Source organism: Lolium rigidum, chromosome 4 (genome assembly GCF_022539505.1).
Source record: "Lolium rigidum isolate FL_2022 chromosome 4, APGP_CSIRO_Lrig_0.1, whole genome shotgun sequence".
In the NCBI taxonomy this organism is placed as follows: domain Eukaryota; kingdom Viridiplantae; phylum Streptophyta; class Magnoliopsida; order Poales; family Poaceae; genus Lolium; species Lolium rigidum.
The window spans coordinates 66554172-66573757 of NC_061511.1; the positions used below are offsets into that span (position 1 = coordinate 66554172).

Consider the following 19586-nt stretch of genomic DNA (forward strand, 5'->3'; position numbering starts at 1 on the left):
TCGGCCATGGCAACTTTTCTTGTAGTGCAGCTCCTCCACCGCTCTCAGCCAACTACAGTGACCTTGAGGGTCGATTCTCTTTGACTGGGCCACCGACGACCTCTCCGCTGGAATAGATGGCCGGAGTTGGTCTTGGTTAGGTGCCAGAGTGGTTTAGGGCTTAGATCTGTAGTTTTGTTTTGGCTTATGCCAGAGTTTGGCCGTTTTCCCCGTAGAGTAGGTGGAGCTATGGGTCTCGGCCGCCAGATTCATGCCGTGCTAGGGTTGTTGCTTGCCCTGCTGCTCCTCCGGTTGGAGCATGGCCTGGGAAGTGGCACCGCCGCCTGCATCAATAAAAGGGTGGTGCCAAGATCTGATCTCTCTGGCTACAAAGAGGAAGAGCTCCTCACCGGCCATGGTGGCGAGTGGGAGCACTGCCCTAGAGTAGGAAGGTATGCGTGTCTCCTCTCCAGGCCGGCCGTGGTGGCGAGGAGGAGAGGTAGAGCGGTGGACCGCTTTTCTATCTGGATTTTGGATCTTGTCTACTGCGTCGAAGCTGCGTCAAGTGGAGAAGCTCGCAGTTGGTGTACTCCCTGGCCTGCCGTGGCGGCGAGGAGGAAGTTGGCGATGCGGTGGTTTCTCTCAGTCAGCTGCCTCGCGTCTGCCTGCGAGGTGCTATGGAGATGTGCGTTGCAAGCTCCTTGGCGCGGACAACACGACGGCGTTGCTCATCGCCGTGATCTTTGACCGGCAGGGCGGCCTAAACTCTACCTCCACCGTGGAGGTCTTGCTTGGATCTATGTCTTGGAGCTTGACGAGGTGCTAAGTGGTTTGTCCTTGGAGACACGTCAACGGCCGAGATTCTTCATCGGAATAGGGCTATCAGGCTTCAACTCTCTGATCTCGGCGGCTTCGCCTTGAGATCGCCGGCGATCGGTGGCGGAGGCACCCATGCATTTGATTGCTTGTTTTCCCTTTATGATAGGGTGTTTTTTTTTTTGCAAATATGGAGGCTATTTCGTCAAATTTTTGGTTTCTTCGTGCGAGTGATGTAAAAGGAATTATGTGTAGTTTGTACCTGCTACATGTTTAATGAAATCCTTCGGGGTATTTGGAGTCCCTGATCTTGTTAAAAAAAAAAGAATCGACGACCAGTTGACTAGTGTAGTGTTTTTCGAGTTCAAATTGGAAAACAATTGAAAATTCGAACTGGCTCAAGGAAAAGAAAAGGTAATTCGAACTGGCTACGCACTCGGCCACAACCTGCGACTTCGCAGAGCCCTGCGCCGCCAGCCGTCGAGTGGAGGGCCTCGAGGCACTGATCGGCGACAAGGACGCTCCCATGGCTCAATCCCGTTCGCCGTTGCCGTTCCCCGCCGCCGAGGTATCGTCTGAGGTTTGCTCCGCTGCTTTTTTCCTTTGGATCTTCGATCTAGTAAAGGGAAGCCTGTAACCTGAATCGAGCCGTCTCCCACATCTGTAGATGAAGAAGAAGCAGAAGCAGGAGGACGAGCAGGCCGTGGCGAGCCTCCCCGAGGGGCCCCTCGTCGAGATCCTGTCGCGGGTTCCCTACAGGTCGCTCTGCCGCTTCAAGTGCGTGTCCAAGCCGTGGCTTGCCCTCTGCTCCGACCCCGACATCCGCAAGAGGTCGCCGCAGACCCTGTCCGGCTTCTTCTACTACACGGGGCGCTTCTGCAATTTGTCCGGGAGAGGCCCGCCTATGGTCGACCCCTCTCTCCCTTTCTTGCGCAAGAGCTATGAACTTGTCCACCCCGGACATTGCTGCGGTGGCCTTATCCTCTGTAGATGCTGGAAATCATCACGTGATTCCGACGAGGGGTATAATCTTGTTGTGTGTAATCCTGCGACTGAGAACTGGATTCAGCTGCCTCCTTGTCCTATAGAATCGCCATACGAAGTAGAACAATATTTGGGTTTCGACCCAGCTGCCCCTTCCCATTTTGTGGTACTCGTGGTGCACCTTGTGGAATTCGGGAAAGTGGCCATCTACTCATCAGGACGATGGACTACGGTGCAGAGTGGTTGGATTAACGAATTTTTTCCTGTTGGTCCTTCAAATAGTGTCTTCCTGAATGGCACTATGCATTTGATGACCCATGAACTATCCATATTCACAGTGGACACACAGGGGAAGGTTTGGAGGGAAATTGATATTCCGGGCGACGTGCCACAGAGCTGTGCAGGTTATTCCATTGGACAGTCTCAGGGTCGCTTGCATGCTTGGTTTATAGATGATCGTAATGTTTGCCAACTCTCTGTTTGGGCTCTTGAGGATTATGGCAGTGCAAAGTGGACCTTGAAGCATACCGTTAACATTTTGGAGCTGTTTGGAAGTCATTGTCGGAAAGATGACGAGTCCTATGAGATGTTTGCAATTCATCCAGATCTTAATTTGATTTTCCTTACTGATGGGAAGAAGACTATCTCATATGATATGGATAACCAGGAAGTGCATGTTATCTGCACTTCTATACAATTATGGAATGTTCAACCTTATATTCCCTATTTTGCGGAATGGCTGTCAGATGGTCACTGAAAGTGTGCAAGTTCACGTACCTATAATGGAACTATTGCCTTCATGAAATTCAGTTGTTGGATATGGGCAGTGGCTTAGATAAGTCATGCATAGCCTTTTTGTGGCTTTGAACAATGTATGTATTATTTCCACATCTGACTTTGAACAATGTTGGTTAGCCATGGAGAATATGTAGCACCAAGCAACCTTCCAGTGCGTAATGCTTGTTGCATGAATGAACCTAGACATTTAATCTATCTGTGACATCTAGTACTAATTGTTGTTCTAAATTCTTTGGATTTTCTTTTTTTTTTTGCGAAAAAATTCTTTGGATTTTCACCCCTTTATTTCTTTTTTATTTCTTGCAAGTAAACGTATATTTTGTGTATGACTTGTTATCTGTTACTGTTCAATATTGATGTCAGTATGTCACCCTATTTTTATGCACCTGTTAAAGATTTGAAATGCTTATATCCTCTACAGCATGAACACAGATGGTAAATAAATTTTAGTGTCCTTTATGTAATCTGCATGGTATTCCACTATTGGTGTCAAACAATATGCAGCTTAAAATACCTACAAAGCATAATCCTTTCATCTTCTTTTTGTGGTTAAGGGAAGAGGACTTCGTGGAGGGGAAGAGAATAACATGATCCCCCATGTATTCTAATTCTTGTTTTGATTGAGCTGTCTGTGATCATTCTAATTCAGTTTGACTGAAATTTCTAGGTTGCTGTCCTAGTAAATCTGTATTCGAGCAGCTTACGATTTTGTTGACCGTAATGTTTGCTTACACAGTTTTCTTGCCCATTACATGGCCTTTCAAATATTGTATTCAGTTCCTGAATATGCAAATTGAATTAATTTCTTATTGTTAATTGTTATCAACTGGTTCACCTGTTGTGATGTACAGAGTCAAAGAATTGAACGCTAAACTGTACTGCCTCCATTCTGAAATACTTTACATTCTAAGTCTAAAATTTATTCTAAATTACTCTACATTTTAGCTTTGTAATCAACGGTGATACAGAAAACGAAGCAGTCCTACTTTTTCTATTGGATGTCATTAGTTTCAATGTAGCTTGGATTGGTTGAAGTAGCACTAATAAATGTTGTACTAGTTTGTCTTATTTTTCTAAGATGTAGACTAAATCAGAACAGAGGGAGTATTGTGTATGGCTGCTAAAATAGGTGTGCATTTTCACTCTGGTGTGGATTATTTTCTGGAGCTGCAAACTTAAATGAAAAAGGAAGAAAAAAAAGACATCAGAGCTAAGTCTGAGGTAGGCATGAATCCTATATGATGCAAATTCTTAGTTTTTTAACCTGTTACTATGCATTATTTTGTATCGCAAGCCTTGCTCTTTACTAGAAGCTGAGCACGACGATAGGGAGATATCAAGATGTAGTTGATATCATTGTAGAAACTTTTCTGCAATCTAGATTGTCGCCTCATCACTCATCAGTGGTTGCAATGTTAAACTTTGGAAAATTAAAAGACCTGTTAATTAAGATGGCATTTTTCTTCCAAAAACTAAGCACTCCTCCACATGTCACTGCCATTTGACAGCATCCGCTGCAACATACAAACATGTTGGGATGCATATGTTCTCTACTCCATCCTGCAACTGCTAGATGTCAAGAGGTTGGAAGTTGTAAGACACTGTTAAAAAACGAAGATTACCGAAGCTGTGCACTGACTATGTACACCTGAGGCGCTGGAATTTCCTTTGTTGGGTCTTGGTGCCAGCATGTTGGCTGCTTTGTTCTGTTTCTGGGGTATCCTCTAGGAGCTGTACTTTGATTGGTCTCTGAAAACTGTTCTGTTATACTCAATGATATTTAAACGCTGATTATTTATAGTTTTGCTAAATTGTTTGATCAAAGTTGATCCTGAAATGATCTGAGCATGACTTTCCTTAAACTGCTAATTATAAATGGAGTTGGGCAGCTTCCCGATGTGTACCTTGTTTTCCTTTGTATTCAATAGTTAGATGGTTGTCATCAAGTTTTTTCCCTCGATATAAATTCTTGTGAGTTACGTACTACTTAGATAGTTATACAGGCAATTAATCGGTACTTCACTATATGTACAGTAAATTCTGGTGAGTTATGGAAAAGTTAGCTCTGAAGTGTTGAGCACCAGCAAAATACAGATACACACATCTCGAATTCTTTTGCACAAAATCATGAAGTTTACAAGAAGAGTCATATCCAAACAATAAACCGAGGTGTAAAAGGATCATAAATTTATCAATCGTAAATAAACATCTGTGTGTTAATTATTAAGTCTATGTCATCAGCTCTCCTGCATGTTCTGGAAACACAGCTGCTACCTGTGTGCACCCAAATCTGCATTCAAGTTTTCTACTGTAATAATGCCAATCCATAAGGATAGCACTGTGACTAAATAAACAGAAGTATGTTAAGTTTGACTTGCAGCAGCATGATAACATTCACTGAACTGCAATCAACTGTAAATGCAGAGTCACCTCACAGCACCATTCCAACTCAGCTAACGTTGAGAACCTCACTCGAATCACCAGATTAATTAGTTTCCCAGCAATGCAAAAAATGTTACTATTGCAAATACTTAACTGAAAAATGCATGCACTTCCTAAGTGCTAGGCAAGATCCAATCCCTTATCGCCAGGCTCTGCATCATTCAGGATGATCCACACAACCCAGTTTCCACACGAAACTGCAAGCAATGCATTACAATTTCCTCTATGGTTCATGGTTGGATCTCCACTACCTCTTGGATTCGTGACAAAAAGTCACCGGAAGCATGCTAAGTGCAGCACCATCACACTAGTGACTTCACCATTGCAGCCAATTGTCATTTTCACAATGTGCAGTTTTGGCACAAAGAATACTTGTTTAACAGGAGAAGATCGGTACATGCGCAGCCGCACCACTACCGCGACGACTTGGCGTACCAGGAACTAATATCCATCACTTTAAAGCATCTATAAAAGGAAACCAAGAAACATAAACCATGCAGGCAGTCCAAGACAGTGTAATAAGCAAGACTGAGATTGTAAGAGTTGAGACATGGAGTACTCTCACTGCAGGTTGCTCCTTGTGTGTTCAGTTCTTGCGCTGTGCCTCTGCAACCAAGGAGCGAGGGGCGACGAGTTAACAAGCGATTTCTACGACTACAAGTGCCCTGGCGTGTACACCGTCGTCCAGCAGCATGTGTTTTCTGCCATGAGAGATGAGCTGAGGATGGGAGCCTCCCTACTCAGGCTCCATTTCCATGACTGCTTTGTCAATGTACCAAATGCTTCTTCTGAACTTGCTCTCTATGTTTGTTGCACTTCTACTGGTCCTTGTGTTGCTGTTACTTAATTTTGTTGCTGTGATGTATCCAGGGGTGTGATGGCTCAATCTTGCTGGATGGTGACAAAGGCGAGAAATTTGCGCGACCCAACCAGAACTCTGTCAGAGGGTACGAGGTCATCGACGCGATCAAGGTCGATCTTGAGAGCATGTGCCCCGGGGTGGTGTCCTGTGCCGACGTTGTAGCCCTTGCAGCTGGCTATGGAGTACTCTTTGTGAGTACCTTACTACGTCTTATAGTCCGATTTTTTCAGATACATCTAGTTTGCCAGACAAAGTACTAATTATGTACGGAGTACTGAATTGTTCAGAGTGGAGGGCCTTACTATGATGTTCTTCTGGGGAGAAGGGACGGTCTGGTGGCCAACCAGTCTGGAGCTGAGAAAGGCCTGCCCTCGCCGTTCGAACCGATTAGCTCGATTGTACAGAAGTTTGCCGATGTCGGCCTGGACACGACAGATGTCGTGGTCCTGTCAGGTACTAGTTGACCCACTGAACACACAACTGGATCTATCTCAATCAAGGTGCACAAACTATATTTCAACCCTGCGCTACTCCCCTGAAGTTAAAAGTGCGACCATGCTTAATTGAGAGTAGAAGCAACTCATCAGTTTCGAAACCTTATTTCTTACGAAATATTCTTTGGTCAATCATCACGCAGTTCCCATGATGTGATAAAATGCACCATAAAAAATAAGATCACATGATCAGGAATTCTGAACTTGAAAAAAAAAATGCAGGTGCCCACACGATCGGACGAGCCCGGTGCGGGCTGTTCAGCAACCGCCTGACGTCCACCACGTCCTCGGCGGACCCGACGCTGGACTCCACCATGGCCGCCAACCTGCAGAGCCTCTGCGCCGGCGGGGACGGCAACCAGACCACCGCTCTCGACATCAGCTCCGCCGACGCGTTCGACAAGCACTACTACCAGAACCTGCTGACCAAGAAGGGCCTCCTGTCCTCTGACCAGGGCCTCTTCTCCGGCGACGAGGACGTCGTGGCCAACACCACCAAGGCTCTGGTGCAGAAGTACAGCGACGATGGCGAGCAGTTCTTCTCCGACTTCGGCGCGTCCATGGTGAAGATGGGGAGCATCCGACCCTTGACGGGATCAGAGGGAGAGGTCCGCTGCAACTGCAGGGTTGCCAATTGAGAAACGGCGAGCAGAGTTCGTCAGATGTTACTGGCTAGGAGGAACTAGCCGATTGGTTAATGAACTAGGAGTGAGGATGTATAATCCTAGGACGGCTAGCCGACCATAGCGTGCACTGGTGCTAGCTGGTAGAGCACTGGGTTGTCACTTCATAGTTCATACCCGGCTAGATAATCTTACAAACCAAGTAAGTTCATGAAATGTGTTGTTGTATCTGTGCGTAATATTAAGATCTTTCATGGTCGAAGTAGAAGATGGAGAATCAATAATGATCTAATTATGCTCCTTAAAGCTTGGGGATCACCGTGTGATGGACATGTGAAGATGGTCTTTAAGAAAAGGCGTTGACATTCCCATATGCATTACGGGGATCAAAGTGTTAGAAATATACTTTAGAGTCAATCATGTATGATATACTATTGTACTATAATTTAAAGTTGTCTTTATATGAACATTATATGTATCAACGAATTGATTCTGTTTTGGAATGTATTTAAATTGTGCATCCTAAATTGTCCCTAGTCGGCAACGTTATGTGGACACATAACCTACACTAGTTTGAGCCGGCTGATGACTCCACTAGCTAGTGATGAGCATGTGATGCCAATCGGCTTATACTACTCGCTAAAGCATTTAGTGAGTTGGACTAACCCATTATTGAGACGCAACGAGTAAGTTATCATTTGTTCGCATCAAGCAATGAAAGCCTTAAACCTAAGGTGATCACACTGTTAGAATTGCGGATCACCTGACTTAGATCTAATAGATCATCATGGAAATTTCTTTGCCTCATTGCCAATAATTCATGTTGGGTTATCTTCGGTTGGACGCTTCCCTTTCTTGTATTGTTTTTCCTCTTGTTAGCCATCTACTCTTACTCATACTCTTCGCCACGTTTGGTACCTCCGGGAATTCAGTATTCTGCCAAATTGTTCAAGCTAGTCTGTATCTACTAGGCTTTCAACATAGGAAAATTCGATCATTTTTTGAGCAACTTTTGGATTCCTATCTTTGCCTATATATTCTCAATCCCATCCCATGTCAAACTGTCAAAGTAAGCAAGTTGAGAAGAGATGGACTCCTTGTGTGCGCTCAAAGCTTCACCTACCTATCCTTGCATCTACCGCATAATTTTACACTAAAATTATTTAAGCTTAATGTTGTTTTAAGAGGCTATATTTGTGATATGTTTGCAAGGCCTTCAAGATCCAAGTGCTAGACAAGTGTTGTTACTTCTTGGAGGGTGAGCACCCCCACCCAGCCAGGTAGAGAATCACTTTGAAATCTTCTTATAAGAAGAGGAAATGACCAAGGGCTTTTTACCCTAGTCATTTCCCATCTCGTCTTCCTCTCGCACTACATCGCCGTCATTGTCGCTCCTCTACAGAGCTCACTGCTTTTACTCCTCTTGCCCTCTCCACCAAAGAAAGCCACCATGGCTCCTAAAGCTGCCACCGGCAAGGCCAAGAAGAAGGAAAGAGTCTCGACCTGCAACTTCACCGACTCGTGGGTCGGTGACAACATGCTCCAAGACTTCGCGAAGTACGATCTTACCACGGAGAAGGACATCGGTTGGCATGCGCCGGATGATCCCACGCAGCCGGGCGAGCACATATTCTTCACGACGTGGCTCGACCGCCGCTTCATGCCTCCCGGATCGAAAATTCTTCGGGAGCTGCTGCACTACTTCCAACTCCGCCCAAGATATCTCGCGAAACTCGCTGATGCATGTGTGGATCTACACGGTGCCCTGCGTGAGCTACCTTAGCATTGTGCCGTCTCTCCCTTTTTCTGCTACTTATGCCGAGGGAGAAGTCGAAGACGGAAGGGGCGCTTCGTCTAGTTGATTCATCGGATCACCAACTCTGAGATACCCGGGTCATATCCCGAACACTTTTCTCTTTCTTAAATTCTATTATTTGGATGGAGTACTAGTATTATTTTCCACTGCACCATCTCACCACATGTCACTGATACAACGATCGCAGGCCACTTCCATTTATCAGGAAAAAGAAATCGCAAGGTCTACACACTCGGCCACTTTTTTTTAGAAAAACAGGGCTCTGGCCCCAGTTCCATTTCTGAAACCAAATCTTTACACACAGTTCATTTTTACATACCACACTTCACATCTTGCCAGATAGCCTAGGGTTTAACAGAACACCGCACCACAACAGAAGCAAATCACGAGGTTTTAAACAGCTGGGAAAGGAAAGGGTGCATCACTAACAACAAATTTTACAACTAGGACTACGGCCTCTCCAGGACTTTGAAACCTGCACCGTCACCAACCAGCATCAGCGCGTTGGCCTCCAAAGTCCTTGCCAAGTCTTCTTCCGTGATCAACATATGCCCAAAACCACTTATGTTGTTCATATCACACACCTCCAGAATCGTTCTGACTTTCTTCTGAGGAGTCAGCCAGGCTCTGGCCACGATAGCAGAAGCGGCAAACGAGCTAGCAGCTGCAACTTGTCCAACATTACCATCAATCTTCCTTTTTCTTCCTCCTTTAGTAGAATTTTTAATTGAGCACAGTTGTAGATCACCTTTCTCCATAGCACCTGCATCCTACACCATTGAGTCCAATTGAAAATCATGTCATTTTAGAGTAGCCACAAAAATCATATTACACAGGATATTCTTTTTCTTATCTCTCCATAAAGCAGATATATCAGTCATAGTTTTAACCTGGGCCTAACAACCCAGGACCAACCCCATTTCCTTCCAAATATTGGAAGCAACCACACAATCAAAAAACAGATGCCGGCAAGACTCAATTTCATTACAAAAAACACAAGTCAAGTCATCAACATTTTGTCTTTTACTCAAATTATCTCTTGTGAGCAATTTGTTATGAGCCAACAACCAAACAAAGAAGTGAATCTTAGGGGGAATTTTCAATTTCCAAACACAATGAATATCAACAGTTTTAATCCCTCTAAAATTCACAACAACATACATAGACTTAACACTATAAACTCCATTAGCCTCGCACATCCAAAGCAGAGCATCACTTTCAGATTAAAGATGGATAGATTGAGCAATTTGTTGGATCTCAAACCATTGCAACATCAGATTATGATCAAAGCATCTTCCGAAAGTTACTTATAAAAATTCTTCATCCCAAAGCTTAACAATAGTTTTATTTTGCTCATTAACTAGGAAATCAACTTCCCAGTATTGAATAGCTAACTACGTACATGTCACAAACTAGAGATCTTTCCAAAACTTTATCTTTTTACCATCTCCCACTTTCCATTGATACCCCATTTTAACAGCTTTAGCAGCCCATAGCACACCTTTCCAAAAGGGGAGGCACCATTGGAAGCACAGGAGAAAATATTAGGATTATCAATATTATACTTAATATCAACAATCTGTTTCCAAAGCTTGTTCTCATTCAAGTTATATCGTTTAATCAGGAGGCTAGAAGACACATGTTCATCTCAGAATGGTCAGGGTTATCCAAGCCACCATATTTCTTTTTTTGTGTAACTAACCCCCAAATAGCTAGGTGATATTTATGATGCCCCTCATAATTGTCCCAAAGGCAATGAGCCATTTGAGAATTATTCAGAGTAATAGTCCACTTAGGGAATTTAATCACTAAGCAAATAAAGAGGAATGCTAGCTAAAACACTTCTCACCAGCTCCAATTTAGCAGCATGATCAGGAAGTTTTCCCCCCTCCAGCCAGTAGCTTTTTTCAAGATCTTATCAACCACATGTTGAACTTATTTCCTTAATTTACTATGATGCAATGGAACCCCTAAATACGGCATGGCGAACCCACCCAATTTACAACTCAGAGCCTGAGCAAAGAGCTATGCATAATCCTCTACCACATTAATTGGAACTAAATCACATTTGTGGAAGTTAATTCTCATACCATACATTTGTTCAAAGTAGGTTAAAATCCACTTTAAGTTTATAGCAGAAGAAAGATCATTTTCTAGGAAGAGCAGGGTGTCATCAGCATATTGCATGCTTATAACACCCCCACCCCCCACCAATTCTTGCATCAAGCCAACTAGCTGCCTATTCGCAAGAGCTTTGGACAAAATCTTGGTAAAAATATCAGCCATAAAGTTGAAAAAGGATAGGCGAAATAGGATCCCCTGCCTCACGCCTTTACTGGTTAGGAACAAAATGACTATTACAATAATCAATCCTAAGCCCCCAGAGCCATTATGCAATAGCCCTTCAATAATAGACATCCATCTGGGGCTAAAGTCCCTCGTTCTCATAATTCTTAAAAGGAAAGCTCTATCTACCCTATCATATGCTTTCTCATAATCTAGCTTGAAAACAAAGCCAGATTGACCATTATGGACTGCATTATGAATGATTCCATGGGCAGAGACCACACTGTCAAGAATATATCTTCCTTTGATAAAGGTTGTTTGATTGGTGAAATAAGATTTTCACTAACCACCCCCAACCTATTTGTAGCACATTTAGAAAAGATTTTAAAACTGCAATTAGTTAATGCAACATGCCTGAATTTCTATATAGTAACAGCTTTAGCCTCTTTTGGAATTAAAGTCGGGAGGGAAAAATTTAACCTGAATAGGTCCAGTTTCCCTCATTTCTGTCTTTAATCATAGCCATAAAATCAGCTCCAATGAGATCCCAAAAATGTTGATAAAACACGAAAGAGAAGCCATCAGGGTCAGGAGCACCCTCAGCATAAGACCCAAAAATAGCCTCTTTCACCTCTTTCTCAGAAAAATCAGCATTAAGCATATTATTATATCCTGAGAGATCATGTCCTCATGATCTCAAAAGTCATCATCAATATCAATGTCTAGACAAGGTTCCTGGTAGAATAAATTCTTATAGGAATTAACACCAATATCAAGCATACATTTATTATTATCCTCCACCATGCCAGATTCACCTTGGAGCCGAGCAATTTGTTTCTTCCTCCTCCTCTGATTCGCTGCAGAGCGAAAAAAAACAGTGTTATAATCACCTCCTAATTTTAATATACCGTTCCCTAGATCTCTGACTGGCCTTAATTTTCTCATTTCTCCAAATGTCAGCAGGTCATATTCAGCAACCAAATGCTGTTTATGTTTTATTTTGGCAGACTTTATATTAGCAGATCACCCTTTAAGACCTTTTTTAGTTGTCCTCATTTTAAATTAGCTTTTTCAAGGTGATAAGGAGTTAACCAGACCTTGCAACCACTTGGTCAAAACTCTCAACATTCAACCACCTCGGCCACTTCTCCGGGAGAATTTATAATTTGCCACACATTAGTTCACACCTTTATAATTTGCCACACATTACTTAGACTTCTACAATTTGCCACACATTAGATTGTTTCCTTTCTATTTTGCCTTTTTCCTCCTTTTACAGATATATTATTTCCTTATAACTCCCAAATACGGTATGAGATCATGAGGAGGGCGCCAGGTAGGCGGCGCGGCAGGTGCTGGCGCAGGCGTCGGTACTGCCGGTGGCGGGCGCCAAGCGGGAGGAGCGGCAGGTGCTGGCGCGGGCGTCGAGGCGGCTGGTGGAGTGGCAGATCGCGACGGCCGCACATCGGATTCTTGCCCTTGTAGTTGGGGCCGGGACGCCGGCCGAGGAGGAGGCTGCCCGGCCGAGGCCGGAAACGGTACGGGGGTCCCGCCGCGGCAGTGGGCCGGCTCGTCGGGCCCGCCGGTGCAGGAGTAGGCAGCGAGGGCGGCCGGGTGGAGGCGGCGAAGACGTGAGGCCGCGCCTCCCGCCGTGTGAGGTCATCATCGCCGTTCGCGAAGGGACCGGATCTCCTTGAAGGAAGGGCGAGGCCGCATGAAGGGAATCATGGCCGCTTGAGTCTTGAACCGGTCGCCGAGCCCTTGGAGAAGGATGTTGATAAGCCGGCGATCGGGCATAGGATCGCCTAGTTCGCGGAGCTCATCCGCCATCGTCCGGATGCGCCGACGGTAGACGCCGAGCGAGGAGTCCCCCGAGGGGTGTTGCGGATCGCGGAGTGGAGGTTGTTGATCCGGGCGTCGGCGTTGTCTCGGAAGAGCCGGCGCAGGGACGCCCGCAGGGCGGCGGCGGTGGCGGCCTCACGGAAAACGAGATTGAAAATCTCCGTGGACACGCGTGTGTAGATCCATTGGATGATGGCGAGATCATCCGTGATCCAGCCGAGCGTCGTCGGGACGAGGGGCGGCGTCGGCGGCGATGTGATGACGGAGGTTGCGGCCGCCGAGGTGAACCTCAAAGAGGTGGCGCCAATGGTAGTAGTTATGTTGGGCAAGATCTAAAGTAATAGGTATGAAGGGGGTGACATCGGCTATGGTGTCCGTGGTAGGAGAGAGGAGTAGCCGTGGGAGGGGTAGAAGAGGCCGAGGCCTCGGCGCGGCGGCGGCCTTGGCTTGCTGGTCGAAGTAACCAGGCGGCGGCGGCGGCTTAGGTGGCGGCGCCATAGGTCAGGATCGATTAGTCTGATACCATGTAAGATTGTATTATGTCTCACAATTGAATCAAAACTGTTTGGGGTACAAGGGATATAAATAGTAGAGCCAACCGACTAAGCCTAAAATCCTAAAGTCTAGCTTAACCGAAACATATAATCTAACAATCATGGTAGGTGTGTCGTCAGTGGTTGCCGCCGGGAGGATGGTCGGCGCTCCTGCTGCGTCCGTGGTGGTGGCCCGGCGGCCAGCGGCTGCGGTGCTGCTTCGCCCGTCGTGGTCCGGCAGGCGGCAGCGCTTCCGCCGCAGCACCTCTGGAACCTCTGATTTCCCGATCAACCAACATACAGTATATCATACCGTATTTGGGAGTTATAAAAAAAGAATATATCTGTAAAAGGAGGAAAATGGCAAAATAGAAAGGAAACAATCTAATGTGTGGCAAATTGTAGAAGCCTAAGTAATGTGTGGCAAATTATAAAGGTGTGAACTAATGTGTGGCAAATTATAAATTTTCCCCACTTCTCCGCTTCCCAAAACCGTTCCCGTGTCCCGGCGACGGCGAGCCGCGGAGACCTGCGCCGCCAGCCGTCGAGTGGAGGCACTGATCCGAGACAAGGACGCTCCCATGGTTCAATCCCGTTCGCCCCCGCTGTCGCCCACCACCGAGGTATCGTGTGAGGTTTGCTCCGCCCGCTGCTCTTTCTTATTTTTGGATCTTGGATGTAGCAAAGGGAACCTGAATCGAGCCGTCTCCCCCATTTGTAGACGAGGAAGAAGCAGAAGCAGGAGGGCGAGCAGGAGCAGGAGCCATTGGGGAGCCTCCCCGAGGGGCCCCTCGTCGAGATCCTGTCGCGGGTGCCCTACATGTCGCTCTGCCGCTTCAAGTGCGTGTCCAAGCCCTGGCTTGCCCTCTGCTCCGACCACCAAGTCCGCAAGAGGTCGCCGCAGACTCTGTCTGGCTTCTTCCACTGCGGCACAAATGGCGTCCAGTTTTGCAATGTTTCCGGTAGAGGCCCGCCTATGGTCGACCCCTATCTCCCTTTCTTGTGGAAACGCTATACAATTATCATCACCCGACACTGCTGCGGTGGCCTTGTCCTCTGCAAATGCTGGAAATCATGTCATTCCAAGAACAATGAGTACAATCTTGTTGTGTGCAATCCGGCGATTGAGAAGTGGATTGAGCTGCCCCATTGTCCTATAGAATCGTCATACTTAACCAAAGAGTACTTGGGTTTCGACCCAGCCGACCCCTCCCGTTTCGTGGTATATGCACTGCACCTTCGGGAATTCACAGAAGTGACGATCTACTCATCAGACACTGGGCGATGGACTACAGTGCAGAGTGGCTGGGTTGAAGGAACTTCTCTTGTTGTTGGTTTCGAATGTGTCTTCGTGAATGGCACCATGCATTTGATGACCAAAGAACCTTCAGTAGTCACAGTGGACACAGAGGGGAATGTTTGGAGGGAAATTTATATGCCGGAAAACATGACAGGGAGCTGTGAGGATATCTCCATTGGACAGTCGCAGGGATGCTTGTACGCTTGGTGTATAGGTAATCTTAATGTTTGCCAGCTCGCTGTTTGGGCTCTTGAGGATTATGCTAGTGCAAACTGGACCTTGAAGCATACTGTTAACATTTTGGAGCTGTTTGGAAGGCATTGTCGCAAAAAGGATGAGTTCTATAAGATGTTTGCAATTCATCCAGATCGTAATTTGATCTTCCTTACTGATGGGAAGGAGAAGACTATCTCATATGATATGGATAGCCGGGAGGTGCATGTTATCAGCACTTCGGGCGAATTCCGTGATGCTCAACCTTACATTCCCTGTTTTGCAGAATTGCCATCCGATGGTCACTAAAAGTCTGCAGGTTCGCTTGCCTATCATGGAACTATTGTCTTCATAAAATTCCCTGTTTTGCATGTACTTCATTTTTTCTTTTCTTAATAGTGGCATGCCTTTTTGTGGCTTTGAACAATGTGTAGCCATGGAGAATATGTAGCACCAACAACCTTCTAGTGCGTAATGCTTAGTTGTATAAATGAACCTAGACATTTAAACTATGTGCTGCATCTAGTACTAATCATTGTGCTTCACTTGTTGCCTCTTGATGTGGGGGATGAATGTGATTACATGTTTACGTTTAAATTATTTTAGTTTCACCTCCTTATTTCCATCTATTTCGGTATTTCCTGCAAGTATATGCATCTTTTGTGTACGACTGGTTTTCTGTCGTTGTTAAATATTGATGTCGCCCTGTTTTTATGCACTTTTTAAAGATATTGAATTCTTATCTATTCTACAACAATATTATACCGTGGATTATCTCTTCTGTTACTGCATGAACAGACGGTAAAGAAATGTTACTTCCTTTAATGAAACCTGCTTGGTATTTCACTTACGAGCAATGTACCTACAAAATATAATTCTTTTATACCTTGTTTTGTTAGGGGAAGAGGACTTTTTGTGGGGAATAGAATAACATGATCCTCCAGTGTATTTTGACTCTTGTTTTGATTGAGTTGTCTGTGATCATTCTCCTTCCTGAATTCTGACTGGTTAAAATTTCTAGGTTAATGTTTGCTTACAGAATTTTCTTGCGCATTAACTTGCATTCAAAATTTCCTATTGAGTTGCTGAATATGTAAACTGAATTACTACCTCTGATCCAAATTAGTTGTCGCATATTCAATGAACCTAGACAGATTTAGGCAACATTTTACCTAAATCTGTGACAATGGATTTGGATCGGAGGGAATATTTCTTATTGTTCATTGTTATCGATTGGTTCCCCTATTCTGACGTAAGTATAGCAGTGGGAGAACAGCAAATAAACTGTACTGTCTGGCTACTAAAGTAGGCGTGGACTTTCACTCTGGTGTATTTTCTAGGCTTGCAAAGTTAGATGAAAAGAAAGAAAGAGCCAAGTTTGATGTGGGCATGATTTCTTAATGCATGATGCCATTTGACAGCATCTACTGCAAGGTCCAAGCTGTATCATCAGAAACGTATGCATGGAAATCCTGAAGAACAAGACTCCCACCGCCTAGACTCACTCCTGAAACTGCTGGAAAGTTCCCTGGCTAAGATACCGCTGAAATAACGAATTATTACTGAAGCTCTGCACTGGCTGTGTACACCTGAGGCGCTGGATGTCAAAATCCTGAGCATGTAGCATCTCATTTGTCTAGTCTGGCTGCAGGCATATTATCTGTTTTCTTTACCTGTTGAAAAGCCAGAGAGACTATCTGGATGATTATTTTTTTTTCTTTTTCTGGGTGATAGTTTAGGAGCTGTAAGTGCTATACTGTACTTTGGTTATATTCATGCAATGGAACTGGCCAACTGGGCGATGATCCTGTTCCTCTAAAATAATGTTTTAAACTAAATTGTGATATTCCTACCCTTTTTGTTTTGTTTTTGCTTTTGAAAATTATTTGATCAAGGTTGGTTCTGAAATTTATCTAAAGAAGTTTGGCGGACTTTGATATGTTCCTTGTTTAAATTGGTATTCAATATTTTCGTGAAAAGGCCTAAAGGCCTAAATACGTTCATCTCAAATTATTTTGTGAAAAATGAACCAAGATAATAAAGTCTCACAGGAGCATAACTTATCAATAAACCGAGATGTTCATAAAGTCCAATATCTATATGTTCTCGCAAACACAGCTGCTTTGAGTTCCTAAATTCGCATTCAGGTTTTCTACTATAATGCCAATCTACATGGATAGCACTGTCACAATATAAACTGATCTACGTTAAGTTTGACTTGAAGTGCCATAACGCTCTCTGAAGTGGAATCAACTGTAAATGCAGAGTCACTTCACAGCACCACTGCAACTCAGTTATCGTTGAAAACCTTGTCTGAATATCTGCAGGACCAGATTAATCAATTTCCCCACAATGCAAACATGTCACTATTCCAAATACTTAACTGAAAAATGCATGCACTTGCTAAGTGCTAGCCAAGATCCAATCCATTACCACCAGGCTCTGCATCATTAAGGGTGATATCAACATAGAACAGTTTCCACACGAAACTACATGCAATACATTACAATTTGTTCTATGGTTGGATCTCCACTACCTCTTGGACCTGAGACAAAAAGTCACCGGAAGCATGCAAGTGCAGCACCATCACACTAGTGACTTCACCATTGCAGCCGATTGCCATATTCACAATGTGCAGTTTTGGCTACAAAAATAGTTGTTCACAGGAGAAGATCAGTGCATGCGCAGCCGCACCACTATCATAACGACTTGGCGTACCTGGAACCGAGATCCATCACTTTTAACCATCTATATAAGAGCAAGCCAAGAACTCATAAACCATGCAGGCAGACCAACACAGTGTACAAGCAAGAATAAGAGTTGAGACATGGAGTACGCTCACCGCAGATTGCTCCTTGTGTGCTCATTTCTTATAATGTGCCTCTGCAGAGGCACGAGGGGCGATGATTTAACAAGTGATTTCTACGATGACACGTGCCCCGGCGTGTACGCCATTGTACAACAGCATGTATTTGCTGCCATGAGGGATGAGCTGAGGATGGGGGCCTCCTTGCTCAGGCTCCATTTCCATGACTGCTTTGTCAATGTAAGTAATGCTTCTTCCCAACTTACTCCGGATGTTTGTTGCACTTCTGCTGTTTGTGTTGCAGTTACTGAATTTTGTTGTTGTTGTGATGTATCTTAGGGGTGTGATGGTTCGATCTTGCTGGATGGTGAGGACGGTGAGAAATTTGCGCAGCCCAACCAGAACTCTGTTAGAGGGTACGAGGTCATTGATGCGATAAAGGCCGACCTCGAGAGCATGTGCCCCGGGGTGGTGTCCTGTTCCGACGTTGTAGCCCTTGCAGCTGGCTATGGAGTACTCTTTGTGAGCATCTTACTACATCTTATAATCCATTTCCTTTTTCAGATACGTTCAGTTTGTCAAGCCAAAGTATCATTTAGTAATTATCTGCTGATTTGTTCAGAGTGGAGGGCCTTACTACGATGTTCTTCTGGGGAGGAGGGACGGTCTGGTGGCGAACCAGGCAGGAGCTGACAACGGCCTTCCCTCGCCGTTCGAACCGATCAGCTCGATCGTACAGAAGTTTGCCGATGTTGGCTTAGACACGACAGATGTCGTGGTCCTGTCAGGTACGCCGGTTGACTCATTGATAACAGACCTTATCTATCTCAACCAAGGTTTGCACCTAGATTTTAATCCTGTGCCACTTCCCTGAAATTGTCACAGTGTGACCATGCTTACTTAGAGTTAAAGGAACTCTTGTCATTACTGAAACTTCATTTCTCACATGTAAACTGTCACAAAAATTCAGTTTTGTCAAGAACAAGCAGATGATCTTGAATTCTGAACCTTAAAACTTCCATAGGTGCCCACACGATCGGGCGAGCCCGGTGCGTGCTGTTCAGCAACCGCCTGACGTCCACCACCTCCTCGGCTGACCCGACGCTAGACTCCACCATGGCCGCTGTCCTGCAGAGCCTCTGCGCCGGCGGGGACGGTAACCAGACCACTGCCCTCGACGCCAACTCCGCCGACGCGTTCGACAAGCACTACTTCCAGAACCTGCTGACCAAGAGGGGCCTCCTATCCTCCGACCAGGGCCTCTTCTCCGGCGACGAGGACATCGTGGCTAGCACCACCATGGCGCTTGTGCAGAAGTATAGCGACGACGGCGAGCAGTTCTTCGCGGACTTCGGCGCCTCCATGGTGAAGATGGGGAGCATCAGCCCCTTGACGGGGGACGAGGGAGAGATCCGCTGCAACTGCAGGGTTGCCAATTGAGAAACAGCGAGTAGAGTCAATCATCGGATGCTAAATGAAACTGTCCACTCGGTTAATAAAGCACCAGTGAGAATATAATCCCGGCCAGAACGTTTAGTCCATCCACCATAAGGTGCACTGGTGCTAGCCGGTAGAACACTGGGTATTGTTACTTCATCCACTTCCTAGATGATCTTACAATAAATTTAGTGCATAAAATATATTCTTGCATGCGTGTAATACGGGATCTTTCACGTCCAAGGAAGAAGGTGAAGAACCAATAATGATCTACTTATGTTTCTGGTTTGGTTGTGAGCTGATGAACAATCAATCAATCAATTAATAATTGATGGCCATGATGATTGATTTGACT

General features: G+C 45.1%; 4 protein-coding genes across 4 annotated transcripts in view; all 4 read left to right on the plus strand.

Annotated features, from left to right (window-relative positions):
- Positions 1 to 2536, plus strand: part of LOC124647193 — a 9067-nt gene extending 6531 nt beyond the window's left edge. Inside the window, exons 2-5 of the mRNA XM_047187164.1 lie at positions 194 to 431; positions 536 to 651; positions 1257 to 1363; positions 1463 to 2536. Of these exons, the coding sequence (XP_047043120.1) occupies positions 194 to 431; positions 536 to 651; positions 1257 to 1363; positions 1463 to 2536 (1535 nt within the window). The remainder of the gene's footprint in view (positions 1 to 193; positions 432 to 535; positions 652 to 1256; positions 1364 to 1462) is intronic.
- A 3033-nt stretch (positions 2537 to 5569) lies between these two features.
- LOC124708848 (peroxidase N-like) lies at positions 5570 to 7013 on the plus strand. Its single transcript, XM_047240492.1, has 4 exons — positions 5570 to 5791; positions 5890 to 6072; positions 6169 to 6334; positions 6598 to 7013. Exons 1-4 carry the CDS (start codon positions 5570 to 5572, stop codon positions 7011 to 7013), a joined length of 987 nt encoding a protein of 328 aa, XP_047096448.1.
- Positions 7014 to 13975: 6962 nt separating this feature from the next.
- LOC124708847 (F-box protein At5g07610-like) lies at positions 13976 to 16823 on the plus strand. Its single transcript, XM_047240491.1, has 3 exons — positions 13976 to 14110; positions 14197 to 15307; positions 16410 to 16823. The coding sequence occupies exons 1-2, from the start codon at positions 14057 to 14059 to the stop codon at positions 15295 to 15297; spliced, it is 1155 nt and encodes a 384-aa protein (XP_047096447.1). The 5' UTR covers positions 13976 to 14056; the 3' UTR covers positions 15298 to 15307; positions 16410 to 16823.
- Positions 16824 to 17815: 992 nt separating this feature from the next.
- On the plus strand, positions 17816 to 19273 carry LOC124705642 (peroxidase N-like). Its single transcript, XM_047237350.1, has 4 exons — positions 17816 to 18034; positions 18134 to 18316; positions 18417 to 18582; positions 18819 to 19273. Exons 1-4 carry the CDS (start codon positions 17816 to 17818, stop codon positions 19232 to 19234), a joined length of 984 nt encoding a protein of 327 aa, XP_047093306.1. The 3' UTR covers positions 19235 to 19273.
- Positions 19274 to 19586: the final 313 nt, after the last annotated feature.